The sequence below is a fragment of the Sarcophilus harrisii genome, chromosome 2 (assembly GCF_902635505.1).
Source record: "Sarcophilus harrisii chromosome 2, mSarHar1.11, whole genome shotgun sequence".
In the NCBI taxonomy this organism is placed as follows: domain Eukaryota; kingdom Metazoa; phylum Chordata; class Mammalia; order Dasyuromorphia; family Dasyuridae; genus Sarcophilus; species Sarcophilus harrisii.
Window position 1 is genome coordinate 154,814,441 of NC_045427.1, and position 23,601 is coordinate 154,838,041.

General features: G+C 33.6%; 1 protein-coding gene across 5 annotated transcripts in view; it reads left to right on the forward strand.

Annotated features, from left to right (window-relative positions):
* The window catches only part of KIF16B (kinesin family member 16B), a 340,481-nt gene that overhangs the window by 201,292 nt on the left and 115,588 nt on the right, over positions 1-23,601 (forward strand). For all 5 annotated transcript variants that reach the window (XM_031951076.1, XM_031951079.1, XM_031951077.1 and 2 more), the window contains exons 16-17: positions 9,180-9,262; positions 11,657-11,745. In XM_031951076.1, coding sequence (XP_031806936.1) covers positions 9,180-9,262; positions 11,657-11,745 — 172 coding nt within the window. The remainder of the gene's footprint in view (positions 1-9,179; positions 9,263-11,656; positions 11,746-23,601) is intronic.

A 23,601-nucleotide genomic window follows, 5' to 3' on the forward strand; every position in this document is an offset into this window, starting at 1 on the left:
CAGAACTTTTCCCAGAGCACTCCCACAGCTCAGCCGCTCTTTGCAGCCCCTTTGCAGGATAGCTACTGTCCGTACACATATCCCTGATCTGTAGAGGAAGCTGGTAACCTCCTTGCCCTGAAGGCAGACCCTACAGGATTTAAAAAAAATGAGTAAAAAAATCAAAAGGACAATCAATAGCTTCTATAGAGAAAGAGAGCAGGTTTTCAACTCGGAGGAGACTAATAGCAGAGTCTCCAGACAATATCTCAAAGGGGGAGGGAACCTGGTCCCCAATATAAAAGGTTCTCCGAGAAGAAACTATAAAAAATTTTTTAAAAAGAGAACTAGAAGAAAAATGGGGAAAGGAAAGAGAAGCTGTGCAAGAGAGCAACAACTTCCTGAAATGTAAATTAGAAAAGGTAAAGAACTTCCAGGAAGTGCAGTGAAACAGAATTTGTGAATTGGAAAAGGTAAAAATACTCCCAGGAAAGCAGGATTTGTGATTTGGAAAAGATAAAGAACTCCCAAGAAAGTAGGATTTGTGAATTGGAGATGATAAAGAACTCCCAAGAAAGTAGGATTTGTGAATTGGAAAAAGAAAATAACTCAGTAAAAAAAAAAAAAAAAAAAAAAATGAAATGGAAAAAAATTCCATAGAGCAAAACAACTCATTTAAAAACTCAATTGGATATATATATAAAAGTTAAAAAAAAAAGGTAATGAAGAAAATAACTCATTAAGAATCAGAACTGAACAAATAGAAATGAATGATTCCTTGAGACATCAAGAATCAGTCAAGCAAAACCAAAAAAAATGAAAAACTAGAAAAAAATATTAAATATCTACTTGGAAAAACAACAGACCTGGAAAATACATCTAGGAGAGATAATCTGAGGATCATTGGACTTCCCGAAAATTATGAAAAAAAAGAGCCTAGATACTATTTTATAGGAAATCATCCAAGAGAACCGTCCAGATATAATAGAATCAGAAGGTAAAATAGGCATTGAAAGAATTCATTGAACACCTTCTGAAAAACACCCTAAAATAAAAACTCCAAGGAATAGTGTGGCAATATTTCAGAACTATGAAACTAAGGAAAAAATATTACAAGCAGCCAGAACAAAACAATTCAAATACCAATGTGCCATAGTAAGGATCACTCAAGATCTGGCTGCTTTCACATTAAAGGATCGAAGGGCCTGGAATTTGATATTCTGAAAGACAAAAGAACTTGGAATGCAGCCAAGAATAAACTATCCAGCTAAGCTGAGCATTTTCTTCCATGGAAGAAGATGGTCATTTAATGAAACAGATGAATTTCATCTGTTTCTAAAGAAAAAAACCAGAAGTAAACAAACAAAAAAAATTGATCTCCAATCATAGAACTCAAGAGAAGCAGAAAAAGGTAAAAGGAACTCTTGAGAATTGTATTTCTGTTGTGGATATACATAAAAAGCACATGTATAATTTGATTTTACTGATATAAAAAAGGAGGAAGTAGAAATGGAAAGGGGATAGGGCAGAAAAAGGGGAAAGGCGGGATAAAAAGAGGGAAACTACATCCTACAAAAAGGCAAAGGAAACCTATGATATCTGAGGGAATTTAGAGAGGGGGAGGAACATTGTGTGAATTTTACTCTCATCAGAGTTGGCTCAAAGAGAAAATAATTGACATATTTGTTTTACAGAGATACTTCCTCATTAAAAAGTGGAAGAGGAAAAGGGAAAAGGAAAAGAGTAATAAGGGAAGGGTATAAGAAAGAGGAAGAGATTCAAAGTGAGGAGGGAAGGATCCTAAAGAGGATGAATGGCGTGATACAAGTCGTGCCCATAAGTTTAATATTGGGAAGGGGGGAAGGGCAAGAAAAATAAAAGCATAAATCTGGGGATATTAGGATGGCAGGAAATACAGAATTTTAACTGTAAATGTGAATGGGATGAACTCTCCCATAAAGTGGAGGCAGATAGCAGACTGGATCAAAAGTCAGAATCCTACAATATGTTGTTTACAGGAAACACATTTAAAGCAAGAAGATACATAAAGAGTAAAGGTAAAAGGCTGGAGGAGAATCTGTTATGCTTCAGGGGAAATCAAAAAAGCAGGGGTATCCATCCTTATCTCAGATCAAGTAAAAGCAAAAATTGATCTAATTAAAAGAGATAAGGAAGGAAACTATATCTTGCTAAAGGACAGTTAAGACAAAGAAGAAATATCAATACTAACTATATATGCACCAAGTGGTATAGCAACCTCTATACTTCCTAAAGGAGAACTTAAGAGAGTTCCAAGAAGAAATAGACAGCAAAACTATAATAGTGGGAGATCTCAACCTTGCATTCTCAGAATTAGATAAATAAAACCACAAAGTAATTAAGAAAGAAATTTAAAAAGATAAATAGAATATTAGAAAAATTAGGTATGATAGATCTTTGGAGAAAACTGAATGGAGACAGAAAGGAATATACTTTCTTCTCAGCAGTACAAAAATTGACCATGTATTAGGACATAAAGACCTCAAAATTAAATGCAGGAAGGCATAAATAGTAAATGCTTTTTTTTTTTTTTTTCAGATCATGATGCAATAAAAACTACGTTCAAGAACATGTTAGGGGTAAATAGACCAAAAAGTAATTGGAAATTAAATAATCTCATCTTAAAGAATGATTGGGTGAAACAGCAAATTATAGACACAATAATTTCACTCAAGATAATGACAATGATGAGACATCATACCAAAATTTGTGGGATGCAGCCAAAGCTATAATAAGGGGAAATTTTGTATCTTTAGAGGCTTACTTGAATAAAATAGAGAAAGAGAAGACCAATGAATTCGGCTTGTAACTTAAAAAGCTAGAAAAAGACCAAATTAAAAACCCCCAATCAAATACTAAACTTGAAATTCTAAAATTAAAAAGGAGAAATTAATAATATTTAAAGTAAAATATTGAATTAATAAATAAAACTAAGAGTTGGTTTTATGAAAAAAACAATAAAACAGATAAACCTTTGGTAAATCTGATTAGAAAAAGGAAAGAGGAAAATCAAATTAGTAGTCTTAAAAATGAAAAGGGAGGACTTTCCACCAATGAAGAGGAAATTAGAACAATAATAAGGAGTTACTTTGCCCAACTTTATGCCAATTAATTTGATAACTTAAGTGAAATGGATGACTACCTCCAAAAATATAGGCTTCTCAGATTAACAGACGAGGAAGTAAATTGCTCAAATTGTCCCATTTTAGAAAAAGAAATAGAACAAGCTATAAATCAGCTCCCTAAGAAAAAATCCCCAGGAGCAGATGGATTTACATGTGAATTCTACCAAATATTTAAAGAACAATTAGCCCCAATGCTATATAAACTATTTGAAAAAATAGGGAATGAAGGAGTCCTACCAAACTCCTTTTATGACACAGACATGGTACTGATATCTAAACCAGGTAGGTTGAAAACAGAGAAAGAAAATTATAGACCAATCTTCCTAATGAATATTGATGCTAAAATCTTAAATAAGATATTAGCAAAAAGACTACAGAAAATCATCCTTAGGATAATACACCATGATCAAGTAGGATGTATACCAGGAATGCAGGGCTGGTTCAATATTAGAAAAACTATCAGTATAATTGGCCATATTAATAACCAAATTAACAAAAATCACATGATCATCTCAATAGATGCAGAAAAAGCATTTGATAAAATCCAACATCCATTCCTATTAAAAACACTTGAGAGTATAGGAATAAATGGACTTTTCCTTAAAGTAATCAGCAGCATCTATTTAAAACCATCAATAAGCATCATAAGTAATGGGGATAAACTGGAACCATTCCCAATAAGATAAGGAGTGAAACAAGGTTGCCCACTATCATCATTATTATTCAATATTGTATTAGAAATGCTAACTTTGGCAATAAGAGTTGAGAAAGATATTAAAGGAATTAGAGTAGATAATGAGGAAACCAAATTATCACTCTTCACTGATGATATGATGGTATACTTAGAAAACCCCAGAGATTCTACTAAAAAGCTATTAGTAATAATCCACACCTTTAGCAAAGTTGCAGGATACAAAATAAACCCACATAAGTCATCAGCATTCTTATATATTACTAACAAAATCCAACAGTTAGAATTACAAAGAGAAATTCCATTTAAAGTAACTACCGATAGTATAAAATATTTAGGAATCTTATCTGTCAAGGGAGAATCAGAAACTATATGAGCAACACTACAAAACCCTTTCCACACAAATAAAGTCAAATCTAACCAATTGGAAAAATATTAAATGTTCTTGGATAGGGTGAGCAAATATAATAAAGATGACAATATCTAAACTAATGTATTTATTTGTGCTATACCAATTAGACTCCCAAAATACTCTTTTAATGACCTAGAAAAAATAACAACAAAGTTCATATGGAAAAACAAAAGGTCAAGAATTTCAAGGGAATTAATGAAAAAAAAATCAAATGAAGATGGCCTAGCTGTACCACATCTAAAATTATATTATAAAGCAGTTGTTAACAAATCTATTTGGTATTGACTAAGAAATAGACTAGTTGATCAGTGGAATAGGTTAGGTTCGAAGGACAAAATAGCCAATAACTTTAATACTCTAGTGTTTGACAAACCCAAAGACCCAAGCTTTTGGAATAAGAACTCATTGTTTGACAAAAATTGCTGGGAAAATTAGAAACTAGTATTGCAGAAACTAGGCATTGACCCACAATTAATACCATACACTAAGATAAGGTCAAAATGGGTTCATGACCTAGGCATAAAGAATGAGATTATAAATAAATTAGAGGAACACAGGATAGTTTACCTCTCAGACCTGTGGAAGAGGAAGGATTTTATGACCAAAGAAGAACTAGAGATCATTACTGATCACAAAATAGAAAGCTTTGATTATATCAAATTGAAAATTTTTTGTACAAACAAAACTAATGCAGACAAGATTAGAAGGGAAGCAATAAACTGGGAAAACATTTTTTCAGTCAAATGTTCTGATAAAGACCTCATTTCTCAAACATATAGAGAATTGACTCTAATTTATGAGAAATCAAGCCATTCTCCAATTGATAAATGGTCAAAGGATATGAACAGAGAATTCTCAAAGAAATTGAAACTATTTCTAACCATATGAAAAGATGCTCCAAATCATTATTAATCAGGGAAATGCAAATTAAGACAACTGTGAGATACCACTACACACTTGTCAGACTGACTAGAATGACGGGGAAAGGAATGTGGAATGTTGGAGGGGATGTTAGAAACCTGGGACACTGATACATTGTTGGTGGAATTGTGAATACATCCAGCAATTCTGGAGAGTAATTTGGAACTATGCTCAAAAAGTTATCAAATTGTGCATACCCTTTGACCCAGCAGTGTTTCTACTGGGCTTATACCCCCAAAGAGATACTAAAGAAGGGAGAAGGACCTGTATGTGCCAAAATGTTTGTGGCAGACCTGTTTATAGTGGCCAGAAACTGGAAACTGAGTGGATGCCCATCAATTGGAGAATGGCTGAATAAATTTTGGTATATGAATATTATGGAATATTATTGTTATGTAAGAAATGACCAACAGGATGATTTCAGAAAGGCCTGGAGCAACTTACACGAACTGATGCTGAGTGAAATGAGCAGGACCAGGAGATCATTAAATACTTCAACAACAATACTATATGATGACCAGTTCTGATGGACCTGGCCATCCTCAGCAACGAGATCAACCAAATCATTTCCAATGGAGCAGTAATGAAATGGACCAACTACATCCAGCGAAAGAACTCTGGAAAATGAGTGTGATCCACTACATAGAATTCCCAATCCCTCTATTTTTGCCTACCTGCATTTTTTATTTCCTTCACAGGCCAGTTGTACACTACTTTAAAGTCCGATTCTTTTTGTAGAGCAAAATAAATGTATGGACATATATCCACATATTGTATTCAATTTATACTTTAACATATTTTACATGTGTTGGTCAACCTGCCATCTTGGGGAGGCAGTGGGGGGAAGAAGGGGAAAAATGGGAACAAATGGTTTTGCACTTGTCAATGCTGAAAAATTACCCATGCATTTATATATCTTGTAAATAAAAAGCTATAATAAAAAACAAAATATTAAAAAATAAAAAATGTAATCAAGAAATTTTAACAAAATAAAAATATAGCATGTTGTTTGTTGTTCATTTGTTTCAGTCATGCCTGATTAATTCTTTGTGACCCCATTTGGAGTTTTCTTTGTAAAAATCCTGGTTTGTCTTGGGGTTTCCTTAGACAAGGGCTAACAGACTTGCCAGGGTCACACAGCCAGCAAATGCCTGAGGTCACATTTGAATCATGAAAAAGGAATCTTCCAGACTCCAGGCCCAGCCCTCTGTGCCCTATGGCTCCCCCTAGCCGGTGGAAGTACACAAATTAATGTTAATTTGTAGTTTTCTGTGGTACTGTGCTGTCAGCAGGTATACATTCATCGTTCAGTTTGACACTGATGCCTAGAAGGTAGGATTTAGAAACTTTCAAAGCAGAGTAGTATCAAACTTAGTTTTTGATGGACTTTTGTTCCTGCTGTTTTGATTTCAATCAAAACAGCCTTCAGGCTTATCAAGTGAAATGAAAATGAAGCTTAGAACTTGTCTTTCCCACCAAAAATGTGCCTCTTTGTATTTAGTGTCAGTGTATTGAAGTATTCAAGACACATCTTAAACTCTAGGGAAGATTAAGATATACACAAAACCATTTGCTGCTGAAGGAAGTAGGAGATAGAAATGAAAATCTTTTCTTGGACCTTGGAAATGAAGAACTTAGATGAGTTTTTTGAGTTTTTGCCTTCCTTCAGAGATAGACTTCCCTTTCCTGTCAATTATGGAATAATGAGTTTACATAATATTGGAAATTGAGAATTCCAAAGCCAGTGAAATCCAGAACAAAGAGTTCATGGAACAACTCAAGCCTGTCTTTTGCATTTCTCTAGTGAGTTCATCTGTTTTGTTTTGCTGCGTAATTATGCATTACTGCACATTGTGACAAATTATTAAACTCTCTTTATTACTTGTACCCTTAAATTCAAATCTAAAAAATAAAATAATTTTGCCAAGTAGCATAACAGGTTTTTTCCTTTATTTGTATTTTGGAGGGAGGGATCATTATTAGAAAGATTAAAGTTTATGGAACTTAACTACTATGTTCCATAGATGAAATTGATAATATTAAATATTATTGCTTTACATAACGGGTTAAAAATGGCCACATTTTCAAGTTTATTCTTTCTGTCCAGATTGTAAAATCCAAAATTACAAACCAAGTATATCAAAACTCAGTTGATTTTTCTTTTTTTTACCAAAACAAAAAAGTAGTTCTTTTTCTTCAGGATTCTGTTTGCATAATTTTTAAAAAATGGAATTCATTTGAACAGTTTTAGGTAGTTTATAAATTCTAAAGCAGTCAGTAGAGAAATATGTTTTAACCACCAGTCTAGCTTTTATTAAGTGCTCATTGTATTTTAGGCATTTTTCTACAAATGAAGTAGTCTATTCTCTGGACTACACAAGGAATATAGTCTATCAGGGGAAGCAACATGTATGTGTATAAATATATGCAAAAGAAATACAACGTAGTTATATACTTAATAGTTAGAGAAAGCACAATATTTATATTATTAATTTAGTATGGGCTAACCAATGTTTCCTATTTTGCAGAAAGTCCTTCTGTTGTAATTAATCAGATTCACAGTCAATCAAGGAATATTTCATTTAACTTTAGATCTTGAAGGCCCCTTAGAGCTCATACCAATCCAACCCCCTTTTTTCTTACAGATGAGGAAACTGAGGCCCAGAGAAAAGAAGTGATTTGTCCAAGATTATACAATAGGTTAGTGGCAGAACCAGAGCTAGAGCCTAATTCTCTCCATTTTCAGATTTACCTCTCCTTTGATCATTACCATACTGTGTCTAACATCACGTAAATACCATAGGTTTCTTGATCCAATAGTTTACTGGGAAAAGATAAAAGAGATATCCTGCAGCTACATTGGAGCTTTCCTTTTTGGGAGAGGATTGTTTTGTCAATTTTCTGAGACATATAATTAATTCATAGTTATTCTTGTTGCCTAAAATGTCATGACATATGTGAGTATAATGCCATTCCATTTCCCCCCCACTAATATTTCATTAATGTACATAAGGGTGCTATTGAATCCATGTCTCTAGGCATTTTGGTAACAAACACCACAAAAAAATAATCAAATCAGCTATAATAAGTGGACTTTGACATAATTGATTATTGTTTTGTATTATAAAAATACATAATTTTGATGAATTGCATCAGTAAATGAAGGAAGTATTTAATTTTTGAAAAGTTCAATTGATACCTTTTATTTTAACATCACAGTTATTTTTGGATTTATTCCTCTCACCACTCCTTCTTGTTATATTGGTGATTTTATAAATCTCTTCTTGTAGGAGAGGGGATAAAATGTAGTTAAACCAAACTAGGCTGATAGAATGGTGTGTGCACTCTACTGAACAAAATCCTCCACCTTTCCTCCAAAATAAGGAGGTGCATTTCTTCTTTTTCAACATTGTTCAACTTTGGTTCCTTGTTTTTTAACTTTTTTTATTTTTATGTGTGATTATGATTCTACTTGACCCTGCGAGTCCTTTTTATTTTTCTAATATTTCTTTCACTTCCATATATTTAGTACTTTTTAGAGTACAATAATCCATTATGTTTCTACATCACAGTTTATTTAACTGTTTCTCAGTCGATGGATATCCATTTTGTTTGTAGATCTTTGCTTCCAAAAAAATTGCTGGGACATTTGTCTTTGTTTAGAAAATAAGTTTTGATTAATTAAAAGTTTAGTTAAGTGGTAGATACCAAGTTTTAAAAACTATAACATTCATACGACAGTACCTTAGTTGTATCATTTTTCTCATATATAGCTAATAATCCATTACACTTTAGAAATAAAAGAACCATCCAGAACTTTTAAATTTAATAGGAAGAGCAAGATTTTTTTTTTTATAAGGTTTTATAAGTTAAATTACCAAGCAATACCTTTTCTCTCTTTTGGTCATTAACTAGAGATTATATTTCAGTTGTAGAAATCTGACTTCAGATACCACCAAATAAGTGTATGAGTCAAGGTTGGATGTTAATAACAATCCATATATTTTCTTAGGTGCTGTTATACTTCTTGGGAGAACCAATATGTTTCGCTTTAACCATCCCAAGGAAGCTGCTAAACTTCGGGAAAAGAGAAAGGTAAGAGAAATTAAATTAATTACAAGTGAGAAATTGTAACCAATCTGAATTTTGGAGATGTTTGTTGTTAGGCTTAGAGCCATTTGCACAATCAAGAAGGAGGGAATGTAGAGACAGGAGCTGGGATCTCTATATTGGTAGGCAGTGCTGATTTTATGAGTTTTCTCTTCCTAGCTCTTTACACATTTGGGGACTCTGGTAGATATCATTTAGAATAGCAATAAGAGCACAACAGAACCCTCACAACTCTCAGAACTCCTCCTAACTACCCAAATTTCACCAAGTGTGTTTATTACTTTTCTTTGGGGCAAAAGGTGGGAGTCCCATGTGTATGGTAGATTATAACTACCTAATTTCATGTAGTCATTCAGTAGACATTTATTTTGCATTTATCATGTGCCAGGCAGTTCTTGTTCTCAAGGATCTCATAGTCTTATAAAGGAGACAATCTGAAGACAATATGTACAAATAAGAACTATACACCATAAATTGTAAATAATCAGTAGAATTAAAGCATTAGTATTAGGGAGACAGGAAAAACATTTTTATAAAAGATGGCATTTTAGCTGGGACTTGAAAGGAGCCACAAAACCTAGGAGGCAGAGCTGACTTGGGGACAGCCATTGGAAATGCTCAGAATCTTTAGAGGAAGTATTCAATTACAGAGTGCATGGACTGTGAGGGATGGTAAGGTATAAGAAGATTGAGAAGATAGAGGGCAAGTCAGGGGGTAAAAGGCTTTGAATGACAAACATGATTTCATATTGGATCATGGAAATGATAGGGAGCCTTTGGCATTTATGGGAAAGGGGGGGGGACTTGAGGAAGATTAATTTGAAGTGATTAATACTCTCAAGTAGGGAAGTATTTGAGGCATGGAAACCAACTAGCAGACTATTGAAATAGTGAAGCATGAAACAATGGGAGCCTGTATCAAGCTGATATCTGTGTTAAAGCCAAGAAGTTGGAGGTAAAATGAACAAACCTTTGCAACAGATGAGATATAGTGGAATGAGAAGGAGTAAGGAATTAAGGATGAACTTAGCTTTCAGATCTGGGTGACCTGGGAAGATAGTGCTTCTCTCAGCAGTAATAGAGAAGTGTAGAAGAGAATCAGGTTTTTCAGATCATCTGCTCCTTGAGACTAGCTTAGGTGATTGGCAGATTTAATTTGAAGTAAGAAAAAATGAAGTTTGGTGGTATGGGCTCTTTCAAGAGTTTCCTTGGGAGCAAGGAAGAAAATTACAGAACCTGAGGACAGATTCAAAACCTCCTTAGATATGTCACTGATAATGATTTTATGATGATTTTGTCATTTTTGTGTTACCTTATTGTCAGAACTAGTTTGGAAACTTGCAAACCTTTGTCTTGCCACTATTATATTCCTTGATATATTCCTGTTATATACCACTTGATATATTCCTGTCTGTTCCAGCAGAGTCTTCTTTCAGCTGGTCTCTGGCATTGTTGTTTAGGAGGAGGAAAAGATGTAGCTTTCTGCTTCTTGGGGAAAAGTAGCATTAAAGTCCCTAGATTATCTGTCCTCCCTTTGACAGATAGTATACTGCAAAATATGGTGGATTTGGAGTCAGTAAACCAGGTATGAATCTGAACTTTGCTGCTTATGCCCTGGTAACCTGTGTGGCAAGTTATCCAGAGTCTCAGTTCTTCATTTGTAAAGTTAGGTAGTATGGCTAGATGGCCTTCCAGCTCCCAAATCTAAATTTAACATCTTAAGATTTAACCCTGACATTCCTATCTCTACTTTGACTATTAGGGAGAATTTCCCTATCCATAGAGCCCTTTGTAATCTGTCACTATGGAATGCCCAGTACTTTCATGAATTTAGGGAATTTAGCTTGGAACATATTTATACAGTGGTATATACATCATTTCTGTGCCTCATAATACATCAATATTTAAAATTCTAAAAAGAATAAATTTGTGCTTTTTACTGAAAGTCTTTTCATGACATGGAGATGTCCTGTTCTTCTTGAGGACTCTTGCCAGCAAGATGTCTAAGCAGTGGCAGGTTTGATCAGACTGGGAAAGCTTTTAATGACCTAAAGATAGACTGTGTCTGATACCCAAGGACTAGCTAACTAAAAAGAGAGGCTTTGTAGTACTGTTCATTGGCCTCCAAATGCAGTTTTTGTTTTGTTTTGTTTTTTCATCAATAACAGCCCATATAAACTTTCCACTCAGGCATGGAGAAATTGCATTCTGCCTTGGGCCAACCAGTACTTACACTAAGAAAATAAATTTCTTGAAATGTGATAGTTCTCATATGTGTGCTGGATTTTCAGCAATTAAAACAAAGCTTGTTAGATAATCTATCTGCTGGATTTTGATTATTGAAAAAGTTAATAAACATGTTTTGTGCTCTGTTTTTAGAGTGGACTTTTGTCTTCCTTCAGTTTGTCAATGACTGACCTCTCAAAATCATGTGAGAATCTCTCGGCTGTCATGTTGTATAATCCTGGGTAAGTGATTATCAGTTACTATTTTAATTATTCATTTCAATATTATTTTGAGTGTAATGGAGTTGTACTTCAGTTTTTTAGCAATTGAGATAAATGTGTCAAATAGATTTTCTTTGATTCCAATGCAGGAACATACCAACATTAAAACTAATATTCACCTTTTGAGAAACGATGACAACAAGAATAATGATTGAATAAATTGATTTTTAAACTATGTGATTATCATCAAATCACTGAGTTTCTCCAGACCTCAGGTGCGTCACCTGTAGAATGGGGAAAAACAATTTTTTCTATGCCTAAAAACAAGAATGATAGCTTAAGAATTCTTCTCTTTCTAAGATCTAGGGCTCTATGATTCTACAAATCTTCTTGGCCCAGTAGAGGTCATGTAGCTGAGGGACTCTGATACAGAATATTTGAGCCCCATTTAGAAAATCTTACAGTCCCAGTAGATCTAGTGGGCTTCATGAAGGCTTATGAGATCTAGATTAGTAAAAAAAAAATAAATGACTATCTGAAAGCTCCCAAGTACCTTCACTTATTTCTTCACACAGAAATTAAATATTTATCAGAGGCCCCATCAGATGAATGCCTTAGTTAATAATGGCTAGAAAAGAGTGTGGTTGTTTTCTTTTTCCACAATTCAGCTTTTGTGTTGTGGAATTTAGAGCAGTCAGGGACATTAGGAATATAGCTATTTTGGCAGGTTTGGGATTATAATTCAGGTTTCCTGTTACCTAATCCAATGCATTTTGTTTTACTTTTGATAAAGATTTATCACCTAAGAATATCAGGTTCTTCATCAGTGGCTGACTTCTCAAAGAAATTTAGAAATAATTCATTGGCTATATAACTTTCTATTTAGTGATGTAGGTTTGTGTTTTAGTACAATTACCTTGAAGCAAACTCTGGCTAGATCATATCTGTGATGTTTGAGAGTGTATGCATATGGTTAGATGAATGTTAACTTTCTAAGGATCTTGGTGCTAGAATAGTTATGACTTTTAAATTTATTAGAGCAGTCCTAGCAAATGTGCCTCTTATGACCAAGATAAAATAGTTTACACATCTGCTTTGTTTAAATATTAACAACCAGGAGAGAAAACTCCAGTTTAAATACTCTATTCTTGTCTGTTTAATATTATTTAACTAAATGATTCTGACTGCCATATCAGATTTTTCCCAAATCCATATGGAACCTATGACTAATTATCTGGTCTAAATGTTACTCTGTATCATCATTGCCATTTTCAATGTCTGTTACTTCAAGTGGATTTTGATAGTTTAACTTGGCTTCAACTTTTCAAGAGTCAGAGAGATTAGTCATAAGCCTTTTGCTACTTTATCCCTCCAATCATGATCTGACTGACTACATTCTGAGTGTCAGAGTTACTAGACTTGCTTTTTTTCTATGTGCCATAGAATATGTTTAATGGCAACTTTTGTACACAAGAATGTGTGCTTTAAAATACTACCTAATTAGGAATTGTTAAAAAAAAAAAAAGTCACCCTCCAAAATGCCTCAGCTTTTCATATTAATGAAATTCCAAGGCAGAAACTTAGTACAAGAATTATGGGTCCTTCTAGTAAAGGTTATTATAAAGACATGTCCCCAGCTACAAGGTTGTCAAATATCAAAGACCTTCACTTATAGTGTGTGGGAAAGAAAACTCTCTGAAGTGGAATATTTCATAGAAAACGCTTCGGGTAAAGCCTGATCTCCAGGACTATGCTCAGTATGACTGCTTTCTCCTAAATACTTTTTGAACTTGCAGAAAAAAGACCATGTGCTTTGCACTATACAAAGCTCTGGAGATACAAATACAAAAACAAATCAGTCCTTGTTCTTCAGGAGTTTACATTCTATTTGAAGGTGATAGCTACAGATAGTTTCAGCTTCATAGTATATAGCTATATAAGTCTAGGAGCTATTTAGGATCCAGCAAGGAAGCAACAGTCAGATGGAAAGGAGTGCTAGAGCAGATGATCCCTAGCTAAATAATAATCTTTGGAAAGGAGATTACAGTCAGAATTTATTCAGGTTTTGGGGGATCTCCAAAAGAGGTGGGAGCATGGTTCAGTATCCAGCCAAGAGAGAGAGTCTAGTTTTTGACAGGACCTTGGCAGTGAGAGTTGGGGTGGGAAAGAGGAAGGTCCTGGATTCCTCACCTGGGGTGGCAGATAGTACTCTCATGGGTAGACTCTCTTGTACTTCCTAGGGAAAGTTTGGCATAGTGTCAGATCATAAAAATGATTAATTTTGAACTTCAGATGACCTTCAAATTGACAAAATAATGCTGAATTAAACCTGTATTTCTGCTATTTATTTCTTTTTTTGGATGTTAAAAACTTATCAGGTGCAGAGGTTTTCAAGGTTAAATTAAGAATCACAGCTCACAATGGAAAAGCATATTTGTTACTTGGGACCAATTGAGCTAGTTGACTTTCAAATCCAGATACTAAGCTTGTGAAAATGATGTCAAACCTCCAGCTTAAAAAATAGGAATGAAATTGCATTACTTATGTAGGTCATCTAGGTTGGGAGAAAAATAAATCAGGAAATATTGATTATTGTGTGTTCATCACTGGGCTGAATGCTGTGGGCAGTATAAAAGAAGTGGTATCTAAGTCTTTATCTTCAGGAAAGTTATAGTCAAATGGGGATGGATCAAAACAGGTAAATGAAACTCCTGAAACGATAAGTGATGATGAGTAGAATGAGGAAGAAGTGACGGAGGGCTAATGTACAAACTGACTGAATCCCAAACCCATTTGAAATGGCCTGAAGAAAGGAAGACATGCTACAGAGGACTCCCTCCATCCTCTCATGCTTTGATTGTCACTATTCCTTCCAGTGAAGTGAAAGTGCACCAGGCCCTCCCCTCCACTTCCTGGGATCCCTTCGTCACTGTCATCTGCTCTGCTTAGTTAATAGATGATCTTCGAACCTTGTCATCTCCTCCATCATGGCCTCATTAGAACTTTCAGGCCTCTCCCTCTGTCCCAAAAGTGAATTTTCTGAAATTACAATGTGAACTTCGGAGTAGGGACTTCCTTGACTTTTCTGCTTATATTCCTAGTAGTTAGCATAAAGTGTGCACATTTTCATTGATTAATGTATTCATCAGTAAAGGGCATGATCCATATATCTCTCTAGCTTAAAATGCTACCATTGACATTTAATAATTACCTACTAAGGGAAAGGCCCTTTGTAATTAATAGCTTATTTTAAAATATTTATTTTAGTTACAGAAAGTATCAGAACATACAAAATTATTGACCATACCTAAAGTATACAATATGAGGCATGACAGATAATTATTGCTTGCATTATTATATCCCTTTTATTTAAATTTGGCTTTTGATTCATGTTAAATTGGGGAAAACATTCTGATATTCATGGAGGAAAAAACAAAACTAATCTTTAGAAAAATAATTTAAAGATATACTAATTTAAAGGCTAATATTAAGAAGTGCCACAGTAAATACATTGTTTCAATATATATGTACATTTTGCTCACAGTTGAATTTTGATGTAATGAGTCTATTTCGATGAACTGAAAATGAATCTGAAATAACATAGAGCTTCTCTATTCAAATTAATATGTGGTAAACCAACATTTTACAGATGAGAAAACCTTAAGTCAGGATGGGGCAGAGAACAGCGTGAGGGAAGGTGGGGAAGGGGTGGGGGAGGGAATGTATGTGAAGTAACTGGATGGAAGGCACAGAGATAGAAATATCCAGCATTAGAACCAACTGACCCAGTCCAGTGCCTTAAGACACTGAGTTTGAAGGAAGCCACCTCCTTTGAAAATGGTTTAAAATTCTAAAGATTGTACATAAGACAAGAGTGCTGGAAGTAATTTCAGGATATACTCAGAATGACTCATTGATCTGATCTTTAACATTTTCCTCACACTTTAATCTAAATAGACATCTTAGAAATAAGCACTGATAACTTAAACATTTATCCATAGTATATAGATGAGAGCTAGTTGTGAAACTTGAAGGAGAAAAATATGCTATTAGTAAAAAAAAAAAAAAAAAAGATCATTGTTGTGTACTTGGGTTTAATCAGAAGTACTATCTAGGGTTCCAATACATATTTTGGTCTTTCTTTTCTTCCCTTTTCCTGATCTCTAACTTTTAAAGGGAGTAAACAAATCACCTATAATCCTGATTTTGAGTTCTTCGAACTCCCTGCAGATAGATATTCCTTATTTGATATCATGGGCTTCAGTTAAGTGGTTACAAGTTTCTCTCTCCTTCTTTGTTATAATAGTTCAGTTTTCCAAAGTTCTATAATAACTACCTCTGTGGTTCTCTTCTCCCATTAAAATTCCAAACCCTTTATTTCTTAGTAGTCTAAAATAGTTCACTTTGCATCCAACATAGTTATGAACTTTTTCTGACCAAACAGGTTCTCTCATTGTAGGTGCACAGTCCATCATAACCCTATGCTCAAAATTTTTCCAGTTTTTTTAAGAACTTTGGGAAGTTATATTCTCTTGGCATAACCACCAAGAATTTACAGATGTTACCAGAAATCTAATTTCAGAGGAGACTGGGCACTTAAAGAAGAAATTCATTTTCTTTGTATGGTACATTTGGATCTGGTTAGATGTTGTCAATCATTTTAGATTCATTAGGGAATAAGGAGAGTTTCTAAAGCTTACAACCAATTGACTTCAGCCAACATTTATGAAACACCTATTGTGTTCTAGCCATCCTGGTAGACACAGAAAGTTAAAATCTGGTGTAAAAAATAATGGCTTACTTTATATAGAACTTGATTATTTGCAGTGCATATTCCCACCCAGGATCTCATTTATCTCACAAGTGACATTGTGACATGTTATTGTATGAATTTGGGCAGGTATTAACACACCCTAAATAAAATTATTTATTTAAAACCAAATACAAGATGAGAGAAAACAAAATAGAAGATGAAAGATAGAAAAAAGGAAAAAACAAAACAAAATATTGTCATGTACCCAGCAGAACATCGAAATATATAACAATAAATTTCCATTTCAAGAAAACCTGTATAATAATAGAACACATAATATTCATTATGTCCATCTTTTTTTTTTTTGCTTCCTTTTGTTCTCTGCTGTGCACTTTTTACTTATTCTTTTTCCCCCTTTCATTCCCAGCTCTTCCCCCCTTCTAATATATGTGTGTGTGTATTCACATACTTTTACACACGTATCTATCTACATACATATATACATGCATATGCATGCACATATGCTTATACATTTACATATATGTAGATTCTAAAAGAATATTGAAATGGCTAACATATAATAATAATAACAAGATTTCTCTCTAGATTGAATTTTTAAGTTTGATTTTTGTCTGAGATCAATGATTACTGTCTCTACTCCCCCCTTCCCCCAATAAATTCTACTCCTGATCCTTGCTGTATTTGTGTATGTCTTTCATTTCCCATTGCTACTAACTCTTCTGTTTAGTTCTACTCCTTGACTTGATTTGCTATTATTTAACTTCCCCCCATCCATGGAACCTTCCCTTATCTTCTCCCCCTACCTTTTTCCTCTCTGTTCTCATTAATTTGCTTAATTTATCCTAATTCCATTAATCTAGACAAGCTTTTGTATTCTGTCTTAACCTATTCTCTCTCCATACTTATTTCTTTATAGATTTTGAAGGATGCTATGGTCTTCATGGCGTATAAATGGATTATTCCCAATTTCACCCATTCCTGATGTGAATAGGTTTTCAGAACTACCAGTGTGCCCTTCCCCCAATCTAATGGCTCTGTATCACTTTTTCCTCTGTACCTCATTCATATAGCATAATTACTATTTTTACTTTTTCCTAGACAGTTTTGCTTTTTAGAGTCAGATCATACTTAGTTTTGCCTCAATCTTTCTTTTGAACTAACCACTTACTGTTGTCAATCTTAGATGTATAATTTATATTTTCACATATAAAGCATAAACAGTTTGTCCTTGTTTAGTCCCTTGAAATTACTCTTTGATGTTGGCTCTAATATATTAATTTTCTATCCAGTTCAGGTTTGGTTGAGATAATCTTGAAAATCTGTGAGTTAATTGAATGTCCATTTTTTCATTCAGAACCATGGGTAGTTTTACTGGATATATTTTTGTTGCAGGCCTAATTCTTTTGATTGTCGATATATAATATTCTAGGACCTGTGATTTTTTTTTAATTGTAGCTGCGATAAACACTGTATAATTGTAATTGTAGATACAGTATATTTGAATTGAGTTTTTCTTGCTTCTTGTAAAATTTTGGTTTTGATCTTGGGGTTTCAAAATTTAGCAAAATTTATTTTTTCAGATATTATCATCTTTTTATTCAGAAAACAAATTACAGCTTAGAGTTGTTCCATGATAACTTGCCCAAGGTCATACAACTAGCAATGCGTGATCTGTGACTTGCAGTTGGCAAGTTCATAGGGTAGAGTTTTCGCATTCCAAAATGCTCCTTCTCTCACTTGCCCTTGAATTAATGTATCTTTACTGCTGCTTCCCCATTCCTTTACTCTTGCTTTCTTCAATATGAAAATTAGTTAGGAGCCTTTTAAATTATTATACTTTAATCATGATTAGGGACCTTAATATGTACATATTACTGGGCATACATCCTGTTGGATATTTTAGAAAAAAAATATGATTTAAATCTAATTATTTCACCTTATTGATTATTTCCAAATGAAATAGATTCCCAAGGGAAGATGTCTAATTTTAAATTTTTTTCTTACCCTGTGAAACCAGTTTTTATTTCTAAAGTAACCAGATTATTTAAAAAAACAAAAATAAAGTAGTATTAGGTGAGAGAGGCTGGAAAGGGTTTCTTTTCTTCAGTACAAATAATTTATGAAAAGATTCTCAGAATCAGTGTATTCACTGATTGCCTTTAACTTTCAAAACATTTAACAGTAAAAGTAGCCATGTGTTATTTTATGACACCTGAGAATCCACTTTCCAACTCCTACTGATTAATGAAGTCAAATCTGTCATTTGGCCTGTGATTTTCTGAACTTGTTTTTGGCTACCATTTAAATCTTTTTTTAAATCCATGATTTGTACACACACACATGCATGACCATTTGGCGCCAGAGAATTTTTGGATGAGGCTTGGTATTTCTGTTGTTTCCTTTGGGAATCAGCTTCATTTTGGACCAGAGCCTAGTCAGTCTCTTTGCCAGGAAGTAATTTCCCTGTAGGAGAAACATTCCCCCCTCAAATGACACAATGTCTTTAAGAAAAGACTAAGCTGACTGTTGTAGTTCTCTTTTACTTTGCTCTGGGATTAGAAACAGGTGGCTGATTTGGCTAGATTCAGGAGCTCTTGCAGCCTCTTGCATGTTATAAATGAAATTCCTTAAATTCTCATTTCATTTCCATTTTAAAAATAAAAGAGAAACTCCTCACCTGCCCATTGCCTTTACTCTGCATTTAACCAAAGATATGAATTTGAATGATGAAGCTGATTTCCTGACAGAACAACTAGAAGCCTCATGATTAAGGTACTGTATGTAACTGGGCATGAGTTTGGTGCTATTTTCATCATCATTTTTTTTTTCCTGAGGCAATTGGTGTTAAGTGACTTGCCCAGGGTCACATAGCTAGGAAATAATTAAGTATCTGAGGCCAAATTTGAACTCAGGTCCTCTATCCTTCAGGGCTGGTCCTCTATCCACTGTACCACCTAGCTGCCCCTTCATCACCATATTACAGATGAGGAAACTGAGACTGAGAACAGTTAAATTACTTGCCCAGGGTCACACAGCTGTTAAATGACTAAATGAGGCTGGATTGGAACTCAGGTTATCCTGATCCCAGGTCTAACCCTCTTTCTACTGTGCCATCTTGCTGCTCCTCTTCTGGATCTAGATACCTGCCAAAAAGGTTTTCTGCTGCTTCTCCGTTCACATGAGGAAAAATTAAATCACTGGAGAATCCAGCTTTTGTTTTAGTAACTTTTTTTTCTTTCATTTTCCTTATTTATTGTTAACTTTCAAATTTTGTTCTTGCTTTTCTTGTCTTTTCTACATCTTTAGATGTATTTATATAAGTAATTCTAGTAGTCTCACTGAATTTTAGCTGATGTTTATTTGCTATATGATTTTTTTCCATAATATCCCACCATTTTTCAAATTTTAGGTTTTCTGCAAGGTCCGTTTCTTCTCTAGCCTTGACCTCAGTTTTCCGTTTTGTTTTGTTTTTTCTTTTTTTTTTGAAAACCATTTACTAACTTTGTGATTGATATAGATTACTCTAAATAGCTTATTAAGATAAAGGGATGTTGGAAAACTGTTGTAGAATCACTATGTCTGTAGGTTTTATCTTGTATTATCTGTGTTATAATAGATTAACATTAATTGCTGGTTCCTCATCCTGTCACGCCTATGACTCCACAGTGGTTCTTTTAAAATTATAGCTTGCTGTGCACTGTATGATTTAAAAGATAAAAGAAAATAAGATGTTGAATTTAAAAAGGAATTTAATTTAGATTTCCATTTTGTAACTATATTCTAAAAATTGTAGAAATAATTCTAAAACTTAATTGGTAAAGAAAACGAACTAATGTCACTATTTTAAGTGAAATTAGGAGTCAAAGAAATAGAGAATCAAGATATTTTCAAAAACCATGACATAGGTACCATAAAGACAGATGTCCTTTCCTACTGAGCCTTAAATGGAAATGTGGTTTTAATTTTAAAATGCATATCTTATTTGCTTCATTATATGTCACTAGTGTCTACAAGTCATTTGGTTAGACAGTTGCTAATGTGGTACATCTGTACTTATGGAGGCCAACTTCATTCCATTCCTTGGCCCATAACTGCATTTGTAAATAGAATCTGATCATTGATGAGGAAATACCTTTTGTCATGGTAGACTGAGGTAAGTGTGAGACAGGCCTGTTGAAAAGCTAGAGAAACCCTCCCGTCACATATGGTATAAAATTCTGTAGTGTCATCTTTATTTAAAAAAAATAAAAGACAGCTTTATGATATTCTATATAAAGAGGTAAGCATATTTAGAGAGAAAGAACAGGTAAAGTAGGAAATGAAACTAATCAAATTGGGGAATGTTGTAGCATGATAGCTCAACATTTTGAGGTATGTTTTTCTATTGTCCATTAGTATTTTCCACTAATTATCAAAATTATTTAGTATAGGTAAAAACAGCAAAATAGATCAATAGAACAGATTAGATAAGCCAGAAGAAATTTCACATATTAGGCCAGTATTTGATAAACCCAATTATATAATGTATCACAAGAAGGACTCAGTTTTGATATGAATTTCTGGAAAAAAATGGAAAGAAGTCTCATAGAAATTAGGATTATGCCAACCTTTTATACCACATATCAAAACAAATTCAAATTGCATAGCCAACTTAAATATAAATGGTCACATTCAGATGGATCTTTGTGTCAAAGGGTATAAAATTTTAAAAATTTTTCTTAACATAATTTCAAGTTGCTTTTCTGTTCCAAAAATAATTTATTAATTTACCTCCAGTAATTAGTATAACTCCTCCAATGGTATTTCTGTTTTTTGTCATCAATTTGCTGGATACCTAACGGGAATTATTTGGAACATTTTTTCATCAGAATAGAAAAACAAACCTCAAAACATTGATCTATCAGGATACATTATTCCCCAATTTGATCAGTTACATTTCCTACCTTATCTGTTTTCTTTTTCATTAAAAGTGCTTACCTTTTTATATTGAAAATCATAAATCTGTCCTTTTTATAAAGTTGGTGCAACAGAAGTTTATACCATATATGATTTGAGTGTTTTTCTAGCTTTGCAACAGGATTGTCTCACTCTTACCCCAGTCTATCATCACAAAAGGTGTTTTCTTGTGAATGATCAGATCCTGTTTACAAATGTAGTTATGGGCCAAGGAATGGAATGAAATTAGACAATATAAATATAGATGGACCACATTAACAACTCCCTAATGAAATTCTTCTTTGGAGAATGGTTTGTTCACATTTTCCAGCTACTTATCTTTGTGATAGGATTCTGTGATAGGTATCTGTGTTAAATAATTGTTGGATACTATGCTCTTATCAGAAATATCTGATGACTGACTATTCTCTGCTGACCACATTCCTTATTCTAATGGCATTTATATTTCTTTATGAAATCTTCTTAATTTTATTGATACTGATGTCATTAATTTTAATTAAAATTATATATATATATATATATATATATATATAGTGATTTCCTCTTCCCCCTTGGTTAACAATTTCTACCCTTATTATACCATGTACTATGTAGGTACTATGTACTATGTAAGATACTTACATAGCATGTACTTAGTTGTACTATGTACATTGAACTATGTACTATGTACTTGAAAGGTACTTAGCATAGTTCTCTTCTAATTCTTTAATGGTGAATCATTCTATATTCAGATCACATTTCCATTTTGAAAATATTGTGGCATATGGTGTAAGATCAATGAATTAAACATTCTTTTAAGCACCTACTATCTGCCAGGCACTGTGTTAGACAAGAGATGATACAAATACAAAGGTGAAAATGCTCATTGCTGTTAAGTAATTTACATTTTTATGGAAGAGAAAATATGTACATATATATAATACATTATACATATACATATATATATATATATATATATGCACTGATATAGGAATATACAAAACACTTATAATGCATCTGACATCGAAGGGGTAGGAACTTGCTATGGAGTGGGGATGGTGGGTAGGGAGGTGGGAGGAGGCAGGAAATTCCTAATGAGAAAGAAGAACTTGAATTGAAACTTGAAGGAAACCAAGGCTTACAAGACCAAAAGTGAGGATAAGGGCGTATTCCAGAGACTAGGTAAAATCACAAGAATATAATGTTATATGTTTGGAACAATGTGTAAGCCAGCAAAATGCATGGAAAGAAATTGGAAATATGATATGGAACTGGGCCATGATATAATTATAAACAGAAGAGCTTATATTTAATCCTAAAAGTAGTAGGAGAGTCATTAGAGTTACTGAGTTGTAGTGGAGCAGTAGGAATCATTGAATTGGTCATAATGACATTTTAGGACTATTACAGTTATTGTGTGAAGCATGAGTGGAATGGAGTGAAACTTGAAGCAAGAATAAAGATATTTGTTTAAGCCTAATTTCTGCTTAACTACCTTATTGTCAATATGGTCTTCTCTAAAATTACTTAAGGAAACAGTTTTACCTAAGTAATTTATATTCTTGAGTTTATTCAACACTGGGATATCCAGTTTAGTCATTTGATTCTAGCTGGGATATGTTTTACTGTTGTTGTTGTTTTTCTTTTTTATAAAATGCCAAATAATTCTTTTGCTAATATTTTATGATGTCGTATGAAGTCTAGAAAATCCCTTTGGTGAGCTTGGTGAGCTTTTCAAACCTCCTATAAGACTCCTTTCACTTAATTTTTTAACTGAAGACATGTATTCATATTCAATGAAAAAATTGAGGCTGTTTTCCCAGAGGCTTTCCTCTACCTTTCCTCCTCGTTTCCTATCACCCAGAATCTTCCCCTACTCTGGTCTCAAAGAGTTAGTCCTTCTCCTTGCTAAGGCCAACTCCTTTACATACTCCCTTGATCTGATTTCCCAGCAGTTTTCCTCACAATCATCTTCACTTTCTTGTCTTTTGTGTTCATCTCTCTTCTAGTTTCTTCTCTGATAAAGAATACATTTGTCTATATCTCCTTAATCCTTAAAAAAAAAAAAAAAAAAAAAAAAAAAACTTACAATCTTGCCATCTCAACCAGTTATTCACCTTCTTATAGCTCTCTTCCTCTTCATAGTCATATTGCCTGAGAAATCCATT